The sequence below is a fragment of the Culex pipiens genome, chromosome 3, assembly GCF_016801865.2.
Source record: "Culex pipiens pallens isolate TS chromosome 3, TS_CPP_V2, whole genome shotgun sequence".
Taxonomy (NCBI): domain Eukaryota; kingdom Metazoa; phylum Arthropoda; class Insecta; order Diptera; family Culicidae; genus Culex; species Culex pipiens.
Window position 1 is genome coordinate 41958342 of NC_068939.1, and position 10715 is coordinate 41969056.

At 39.9% G+C, this 10715-nt stretch overlaps 1 protein-coding gene across 1 annotated transcript; it reads left to right on the top strand.

Moving 5' to 3' along the window:
- The first annotated feature begins 661 nt into the window (after positions 1-661).
- LOC120412394 (ARF GTPase-activating protein Git) lies at positions 662-7222 on the top strand. Its single transcript, XM_039572844.2, has 5 exons — positions 662-998; positions 3053-3978; positions 4039-4284; positions 5485-5663; positions 6056-7222. The coding sequence occupies exons 1-5, from the start codon at positions 926-928 to the stop codon at positions 6699-6701; spliced, it is 2070 nt and encodes a 689-aa protein (XP_039428778.1). The 5' UTR covers positions 662-925; the 3' UTR covers positions 6702-7222.
- Positions 7223-10715: the final 3493 nt, after the last annotated feature.

The window sequence follows — 10715 nt, forward strand, 5'->3', positions numbered from 1 at the left end:
TATTTCAATAACATAACCTAACTGAGTTTGAATCATTTACCTAATGATATATCTCTACCAAACTCTGAATATAATAAAAAACAAAGTTTTTCATGAGTTCATACCACTGCACTACGTTACGGTAAAGAAAAAAAAACTCATTTTAAAATGGCCAAATCCTCCGCACCTCCAACCAACCAACATGAAGGGCAGCATAAACCCGGTGAAATGACTGCCCAGGATCTGGCCATGCTGCAGCAGTTCACACACCACACCATGCAGCAGACTCTGCTGGAAACGCAACAGTGGCAGGCCAAGATGGCGACCAAAATGGCGGCTTTTCAGCAGTTTGTGGATTTCACTATCAGTGCCGATGGAACAAATTTTCCGTCAGTGTGCAAAAAGATAAAAAAGTAGTGATTTTTCAGAGTGTTAAAGTTTAAGTAAAAATGTGTTATTAGTTGTAGAAATTAAAATTTTAAAAATCCCGGTAATTCAAAAAATAAATCAATTTAAAATATTATTAAGTAATATTGTGACTTTTAGGTCTATTTTTTTAGTTTAATCATAATCAAAAAAAGTTACGTATTGAAGCGACGTTCCCTCAAAGTGGCATCAAAATCCCACTCCCAGCTGTCACTTCCAAGCAAAGAAGAAAACCAACAAAACAAGCGACAGAAGAAAACAAGGCAGCAAAATCAAAATAGAAGATGGCGATGATTTCGATCTGAGGCAGCGCCGCGAGTTTTGTTTTGCTCCGTGTGTCCTCGTGACTTCCGACGTCAATCGACCGTACCGCGACCAGCCTCCAGACCCGCGTCCGCCCCGGTTGTCGTGAATTTGTTCCGCCGCGCCGCGTCATCCCCAGGAACCGGCCGCAAAAATTGCGTCCAAGCATGAACTAGCAGCCCTGACTTGTCTGAGCCGCAGCAACAGCAAGCCGAAAATGTCTCGCTCGTCCAAGTCCCGGAACCAGCAGCAGCAGCAGCCGGAAGTGTGCGGCGATTGTGGCAGCTCAGGTGGGTTCCGGTTCCGACGCCTGGACGGAAGTCTGCACTAATTCACGCTTGAAAATGTGATGCGACGATCAATCACGCCCACGATTCAGGAGCTATTTATGGACTTGTTGCTTCCCTCTCCCTGATTTTCATTCGAGCTGTTGGATGCGAATTCGCGTCCAATTTACGCAACGAAAATAAATTATACACACCTCAATCAACCCGCCGAGTGATTCATCATCGTGGAGGAGATTATCTCCATTATTTTTAGAAACTCGTTCTTAATCCAGCGGACAGAATGGATGACCTACTTCATAAATGTATTGATGAAGCCCGAAACAGTGAAGAAGACAAGCAGCATCCTAATCCAGAATAAACAACAAAACAACAGATTGTTAAAACGGACCATTAACAAAAAGAAAATTCATGATGAATTGTAATATTTACGAAGATGGAAATGACGTCCAGCAAAAAAGTGAAACCTATACCTTTCTTTAGTAAGAAAGGCAAAACGGTGGTACGACTAAAAAGTTAAGTAAACAACGAGAAAAATCATCCAATTGCAGAAAAGAATCATTAAAATACGGAAAAGTTCGTAAAACAACTCTGCCCATAATTGAAAATTCGGTTATTATGCCAAATCAAGTATTCCGAGAAAAACGCGTTTTAGTGTTTGTCACAAAATCTCCGTCAAGGCAATTTCCCATAAGAGTGGCATATTAGCCGTTTGGTTTTTCGCATCGGCAGACAAGTCTAAACACTATTTCAGTGAAATTCAAGTTGCAGCAGATGCGTTGGAACATCCTCTACCGCCTGGTGCTAATATCTCGTTTTTGCCAAAAGTGGATATTAGCCGTTTTTTCAATGGTGGGCAGAACTGAAAATTTCAGCAAACAACGAAAAAAAACATTCGATTGCAAAAAAAGTCATTTCAAAACGGAAAAAGTTCGTGAAACATACTGAAAATTCCAGCACGCAACTGGAAAATTCATTCGATTAGAGAAGAGAGCCATTCTGAAAAACAGGAAGTCCAGCAAGCATCGGAAAACGATCATTTAATTGTAGAAGAGAGCCACTTGAATACGGAAAAGTTCGTAAACAACTGAAAAGTTTAGTAAACAACGATAAAAATCAGTCAATTGCAGAAAAAAAACTGTTGGAATACGGAATTCGTTATACAAAATAAAAGATCAGTAAGCAACGGAAAAAGATCATTCGATTGCAGAAGAGGGCCGTTATAATACGGAAAAGATCCTAAGAGAAATGTAAAGTCCAGTAAACAACGAGAAAAACCATTCGATTATAGAAAAAACCGTTTGAATGCAGAAAAAAATCGTTCTAAGAAACTGAAAGTCCAGCAAGCATCGGAAAAGATCATTTGATTGCAGAAGAAAGTTCGTAAACAACTGTTGGAATACGGAATTCGTTATTAAAAATAAAAGTTCAGCAAGCAACAGAAAAGGTTTATTCGATTCCAGAGGGGGCCGTTAGAATACGAGAAGTTCGTAATCAATTGACATGTTCAGTAAACATCGAGAAAAATCATTCTATTGCAGAAAAAAACCCCTTTTGAATGCGGAAAAGACCGTCTAATCAAGGAAAAGATCATTCAACTGCAGAAAAAAAACTGTTTGAATACGGAAAAAATAGTTTTTACTACACTGAAAAGTCCAGTAAGCAACGGGAAAAGATCTTTCGATGGCAAAAGAGAGCTATTTGAAAACGGGAAAAACCGTCAAACAAAGGAAAGGATCATTCGATTGTTGAAGAGAGCCATTTGAATCCGGAAATGTTGCAGTAAAAACCGTTTCGAATACAGAAAAGATCGTCAAACAACGAAAAAGATTAAGGAGAGATCCATGTAGGCCGAGTTCAAACTGAAAAATCACAAAATAACAATAACACTAATTAATTTCAAAAGTGAACTGCTTGAATTTTAAAAATGTCTTCCAAAAAGAGATCGTAAATGGAGAAGAATACTTAATTCTAGGAAAAATCCGTTTAGGGACAAAATCAATTAAATATATTTAAGAATTTAAATATAGATACTAAAATTTCGCTTTCTCACTCCCCAGACCCCTCGTGGGCCTCCATCAACCGGGGCATCCTGCTGTGCGCCGACTGCTGTTCCGTCCACCGGAGCCTCGGCCGGCACATCTCCCAGGTCAAGTCGCTGCGCCAGGGCAGCTGGTCACCGTCGGTGCTGGCCTTCGTGAACCAGCTCAACGGGCACGGAGCGAACAGCGTGTGGGAGCACCTGCTGCTGGATTCGGTCGCTCCGAAGAACCTGAAGCGGAAACCCGGCCCCAAGGATGCGCTCCATCCGGCCAAGGCGGATTTCATCCGGGCAAAGCACGTCAATTTGTCGTACGTGTTGAAGCCGAGCTTGGAGGATGGCGTTGGAAGTGCGGCAGCTCTGGAGGTGGAACTTAGCAAGCAGCTGCACGCAAGCGTAAGGTCCGGGAATCTGGAGACCAGCTTGCGGTTGGTGGTTCAGGGAGCCGATCCGAATTACTTCCACGACGAGAAGGGTTCGACTCCGCTGCACGTGGCTGCCCGTTCCGGTCAGCTGTCCCAGATGGAACTGCTGCTGGTTTATGGGGCGGATGTGAACGCGTTGGATTCGCAGGGCAACACTCCGTTGGATTTGGCCAAGGCCTGCAAGCAGAGTGCAATCGCCGAACGGCTGGTGGAAGCCATGTACGAGGTTACGGATCGGTTAAGCCACTTCCTAACCGGAAAGAAACCAGATCACGCTTCCGGACAGCATTTGCTCATCCCGGATCAGTCGAAGAAGGACATTAGTGAGCAGCTGAAAATCGCCCGAGGTAAGTTGCAATTGGTGCCGAACCGAATGTTCGAGGAACTCGTGATGGACCTGTACGACGAGGTTGACCGCCGTGAAACTGAAGCCATCTGGGCGACTACTTCGCTGAATCCGGAAGTTGGAGCCGTTCCGTTTCTACCGACGAATCCGCACCTGAGTGCCACCAGAAATCAGGTACGTTGAACCGCTACTTCAAGATCTCCTAAACTCATTCGTTCATTTCCCCCAAAAAAGGGTCGCCAAAAGCTGGCCCGCTTCAGCCAGCAGGAGTTCAACGGGCTAATCAGCGATGTGCTGATCGATGCGCGACGTCGCCAGAACATGGCGAACCTGCGTCCGATTGATTCACCGCTGCCGTCGAATCTTGCCCAGCTGAAGAACGCAGCGGCCCGCGAGTCGAACCTTTCCGACGACGAGCCGCTGTACGATGCGGTCGCGTCGGACGATGATTACGCGGCACTGGCCCCGGTCGCTCAGCAGGTAATGTTTCTGATGCGCCAGAAGGCGGTCCTGAACCATAACAACAGCTTCGGGTGAACTCGCGTGTGGTGGTGGGAGTAACAAACCTGTTTTGTTCCATTTGTAGCTAATCCCCAGATCAAATATTGTTTGTAACACTAAATTTATAAAGAACTGCAAATCCGGACAAAACATAATTCTCAGAGATCCAGAAAAGGATGATTTATAAATTATGTAGTTATCAAAAAATTGGAATTCTAGATCACTTTTTCAAAACAACCAATGCGCCATGGGTTTCCTATGTACATAGGACCTTTTGAAAAAGTAAGCGAGAAAAAATAATGTTATAAAAATATCCGGATGATTAAAAAATCAGATATTCAAGGGTCCGAATTAGAAACTTAGAAGTGACTTGATCGGTACTGAGGGAGTGATTTTTGGTACACTCGACCCCCGGCGGTTGGTCACTTTTTCGTTTGACACTTTTTAGTTTGTACCCCGTTGATTTGACAAAGGCAAACTAAAAAGTGACGAACTGTCACTGTTTACACGGCGCTCACGCACACTACCGAAACAAACGTTTGGTAGTGTGTGTGAACTCCTTGTAAAGGGGGTTTGAATGTAGTTGAACCGAAAATCGAGACCTTTACAAATAATTACTGCAATCATCTAGAAAATGATAATTAAATTATCCGGATATTTATTTGGGTAGTATTTGGTAAAACTTTGTGGATAGTGATCTGCATAATTATCCTGATTTGCAGCTTCCCTGCTCCAATGCATTGTTTTTAACACTTCTAACACGCATGCTATAATCTAACCCCAAATCTCATCTCATTACACTCTGTAACGCCGTCCAAAGATTTATTTTACTGTAGGCCAAGAGCGAAATGTTTTAGACAAATTTACATCGACCTGCTATAGCTCAAACCAGGAAACGAACTCATTAGAAATAGCTTAGTCAAGGATATAGTGAATCCAACCTCATAACGCTGTGAATGTTGATCATTTGTGATTCTCTCATTTCTATATTTATTGTAGCTTAGCTTACGGTGAGGGACACCTTAGTTGATAGCAAATATTAACCGAATCTGTGACAACGATGTAGCCAAAGAAAACATTAAAACTAACCATAACTAACCTATTGTGTATGTGTTTTCGTCCAACTATCACATATCTGTCCAATTCCTAAACCTTCGAATAATCCTAATTTTTATAAAGGCTCTGGTGAACAAATCGCCACCTGGGGGACCGACGTCCGCCGAGGTGGAATCCCTCCGGCAGAAGCTCCAGGACCAGGAGTCGACCATCCAGGAGCTGCGAATTCTCATTCAGAAGCTGACCAGCGAAAACTGCCAGCTGAAGCACTCGCTGGATACGAAGGAATATGACGTGCAGCTGTGAGTATTTTTACTTAGGTGCCATTGAAATCACGTGGACACTTTTCGAAATGTTTCATAGCTCATTACGAAGAGGTCGGAACGCACACGAAGTTGAAACGAACGAATGCTGAGCTTGCCACTCTTCAAGCAGCCGCGCGACGCGAAGGCACTTTCCCTTATTTTTTCTCACTACAGTGCCGCGTGGTGACAGCAATCATTTGAATGTACCTAGTCATGGAATTTCGGTAGAATTCGTTGCGCTCATTCGTTTTACGAACGAAAGCAAAATGTCAAAGCCTGGTTTACGAAGTGAAGGTGGACGAAGCGCTCAGTCACCATTCACTACAACTTTCGAAGGTCCACAAGCCCTGCTTGAAATACACCACGTATAACCTCCCCCCTACTTCCAGACGAATCGACAGCCACCTCAACGGATCGACGCCCACCGAGGAAACCCCGGAAGAGGTCGAACCCGTATCGGACGGCCGCCAGTACGGCAAACGACCGGTAAGTATGTACGAAGCCAGGCAGCTCCCCCGCGACGAAAACCGTCCTCCCATCACCCAAAGTCTGTACTCGATGACCCCGGCGGGCGCCCAGGTGACCTCAAACTCCGGCAGCGCCGGTTCCGAGCTGAACATGTCTTCCTCCTCCTCAAATCTTCCACACTTTGAGGACGTCAAAAAACGAACCGACCTGGTCGCTCGCCGCATCAAGGAACTGTTCGCCGCCATGCAGGACCTGTCCTCGACGGACTCGTTCGTGCCGTGCGCCGAACGGATACGGGTTGCCGTGGCCGAACTGGTGGCCATCTTCCCGCCCACCATGCGCGAAGAAACGCTCCGGACCGCACTCAAGCAGCTCAACTACAACACCAACCTGATCCAGACGGAGTGCACCCGGCTGCAGAGGGCCTTCATCGAGGATGGATCCCAGCAGCCGGCACAGGTTCTGTCCGACAGTATCAAGCTTAACATGGAGCAGGTGCGCGGCTGTGCGTACGATTTGGCCATGTCGACCAAGATCTTGATTACGCACTTTCAAGCGCAGGCTTGACGACGAACGAAAACACGCACACAACCATTGAGAGAACCTTTTGCAATATCCCTTTTAAAATTAACACGCACAAACACAAAAAGGAAATCACACACCATTACACACATACAGTAATTACTCGTAATACATGCAAGTATTTTTATCCTATTGTCAGCAAAACAATTGCCGAATGTGCCAAATTTTGTTCGTTTTTTTTTTTTAATTAAGAAAATAATAAAGAGATAAGTATTTTAACATTATTTTATACTGGGATTTATGTCCACCATTTTCAAACTAATCGCGTATTTAAACAAACTTCATGAGAATTAAATATTTTTTTAATCATTAATTACATTTATTACTTAAAAGAGAAAACAATATAATTTATTTTTGAAGTCTTCGATTTTAAAAGCTAGACCAATATTACTAACCGACAATCGCCGATAGAACCGTGCGGAACGACCAACAACTTTTTCAAAACAAAAAAAGTAATTTAATCAAACTAACAATGAAATATTGACAATACATTTGAAATATCAAAATTTGTCATATTTTGTATTGTTTCTTCGAAATTCCTTAGCATATTGTTAAGCTTACAATTTTGGTGGATTTTTTGGATACATTTCAGAAGCTACATTTAATGGCATGCATTCAATGTACACTGAAACCCCGATGGACTGACACCAACTGTTGTCAAACGAACGGGGTCACTTTTTAGTTTGACACCCTCTTTACACAGAGCTCACACTTACTACCAAACATTTTGTTTTTAGTTTGACTTTGACCAACCAACGGGGTATAAACTAAAAAAGTGTCAAACGAAAATGTGACCAACCACCGCCGGGGGTTGAGTGTTTTCGCCGACCTGACATGAAAAAAACTGATGAAACGTTTTAAAAAAAAATCCACCAAAATTGTAAGTTAAACATTACGGCACTTGTCAAAGCTGTCAGATGAAACGTTTCATATATCAACCATCAACAAACAAGTTGCATTTTGGTTACCCGCGGTAAATTTTCTTGAAATATTTCGAACTGTCAAAAATCCACCACCAATGCAATTCTACAATTAGAGGGTGACGAGCGAGAATTCCCGGGAAATCGACCATTTTTGGACCTCTCGATTCCCGGGAAATTCAGTTGAGACTCCCGGGAAAATTCAAACTCAAGGATTGAAGCAAAATTATATTAACTAATCAGAAAATTAATTGAAAAATTCATGTTCGATGTTCTAATTCGAATAAACCAATAAATCTCTAATCTTCCTATTCGGAAAGTGTAAATTTTAACTTGTCAAAAATTCCAATAACTATAACTGAGAGAAGCCAAAAAAAATTATGTAGACCCCAACATTTATCTTAATGCATATTCAGTTGTTACACCCCAGAAATGAATCTAAAGTTATTTATTATCATTTTTATTTATTATTTCTAAGAGGGAAAACTTTTTCGAAATAGGTTCAATTTCTTCAACCTCTCTCGAGCATAGCAATCCTCAAGTACCTAAGTTAATTTTACTGTATCAAGTTAATTTTTTTTTATGTCATTAAGTATTTTGAAAAAAAAAAACTCTGGTTATCTTTGTAAAATTAAGGTCCGCCAATTGTGAACATTCGAGCTTTCTTGATAACTGTAAATATTTCTTCAATGAATATTTACAGTTGACCTTGAAAAGGAAAAAAGGTTTTTATTTTTGTTTAAAGTCGTTATTTCTTAAATTGCAAAAACCGCTAAGCCAGGAAATTATATATTAGCTATGTTTTTACTTCACAAAAATCACTTATTCAACAAGTTTGTGCAACATTTGGAAAGTAACTCAGTGTGAATAAAGATTCGTTTACATTTTAATCTGCTATAGTAAACTAAAAAATAATGTGGATACTTAAATCAACGTTTCATAGAATAAGTATGATTTAATTGGCACTGAATTCATTGAAAAGAAACAAATTTATTACTTTTCTTTTTTTGTTATTGGCAAAGTCAACAAAACTCCCGGGTCCCGGGAATTCCCGGGAAATTGTCAATTTCAACTCTCGATTCCCGGGAAATTGAAAATCTCGTGTATCGTCACCCTCTACTTTTGACTGTTCGATACTAACGAATTATTTCAAGAAAATCTACCAAAATATGAGTAGCATTGTTAATTTGATTTTGGTTAACCGCGGTAAATTTACTTGAAATATTTCGAACTGTCAAAACCCACCAAAGCATTTACCACATTGATCACACAAAAAACTGTGGTAGAAAAGTATCCACCGCGATCAATTTTTGACAGTTCGACGCCAACGAATTATTTCAAGAAAATTTACCGCGGTTAACCAAAATCAAATTAACAATGCAACTCTGGGTTGTATTGCCAGGGCCTCGTGCAGCTCTCAAAATCCGGTAACAATTTTGTATGGTTTGAAGTTTGCGAGGAGACAAATCTATTCATGCAACTGTCAATGGCCCGTTCCTTGCTCCGTTCGTTTTACTTTTTCTGTGAGAATCATTAGATCATTCCTCATATACCTTGAATTTTATCGGCCCGCTCCGTCTGGACTGACCATCTATAATTCTAATAAAAGTCAAGATTATCGCATTTTTTGTTCATTGTTTCCTCCTGATAACCACAAACCACCGCTAATGAATGAGTCATTCGAGCAATTCTCTACGAAATCGGTCTTTTTTCTTCAATTTTAATTTTTGTATTTTTTAATCCGACTGAAACTTTTTTGGTGGCTTCGGTATGCCCAAAGAAGCCATTTTGCATCATTAGTTTGTCCATATAATTTTCCATACAAATTTGGCAGCTGTCTATACAAAAATGATATGTGAAAATTCAAAAATCTGTATCTTTTGAAGGAATTTTTTGATCGATTTGGTGTCTTCGGCAAAGTTGTAGGTATGGATATGGACTACACTGGAAAAAAATGATACACGGTAAAAAAAATTTGGTGATTTTTTTATTTAACTTTTTATCACTAAAACTTGATTTGCAAAAAAACACTATTTTTAATTTTTTTTATTTTTTGATATGTTTTAGAGGACATAAAATGCCAACTTTTCAGAAATTTTCAGGTTGTGCAAAAAATCTTTGAGCGAGTTATGAATTTTTTAATCAATACTAATTTTTTCAAAAAAAAGAAATATTGGTCGCAAAAATTTTTCAACTTCATTTTTCGATGTAAAATCAAATTTGCAATCGAAAAGTACTTTAGTAAAATTTTGATAAAGTGCACCGTTTTCAAGTTAAATCCATTTTTAGGTGACTTTTTTGAAAATAGTCGCAGTTTTTCATTTTTTTAAATAAGTGCACAAGTTTGCACACTTTTTGAAAAAATATTTTTGAAAAGCTGAGAAAATTCTCTATATTTTGCTTTATCGGACTTTGTTGATACGACCTTTAGTTGCTGAGATATTGCAATGCAAAGGTTTAAAAACAGGAAAATTGATGTTTTCTAAGTCTCACCCAAACAACCCACAATTTTCTAATGTCGATATCTCAGCAACTAATGGTCCGATTTTCAATGTTAATATATGAAACATTTGTAAAATTTTCCGATCTTTTCGAAAAAAATATTTTCAAAAATTTCAAATCAAGACTAACATTTCAAAAGGGCCAAACATTCAATATTACGCCCTTGTAAAATGTTAGTCTTGAATTGAAAATTTTGAAAATATTGTTTTCGAAAAGATCGGAACATTTTACAAATGTTTCATATATTAACATTGAAAATCGGAACATTAGTTGCTGAGATATCGACATTGAAAAATGGTGGGCTGTTTGGGTGAGACTTAAAAAACATCAATTTTCCTGTTTTTAAACCTTTGCATTGCAATATCTCAGCAACTAAAGATCGTATCAAAAAAGTCCCAAGAAGCAAAATATAGAGAATTTTCTCAGCTTTTCAAAAATATTTTTTCCAAAAGTGTGCAAACATGTGCACTAATTTAAAAAAATGAAAAACTGCGACTATTTTCAAAAAAGTCACCTAAATATGGATTTATCTTGAAAACGGTGCACTTTATCAAAATTTTACTAAAGTACTTTTCGA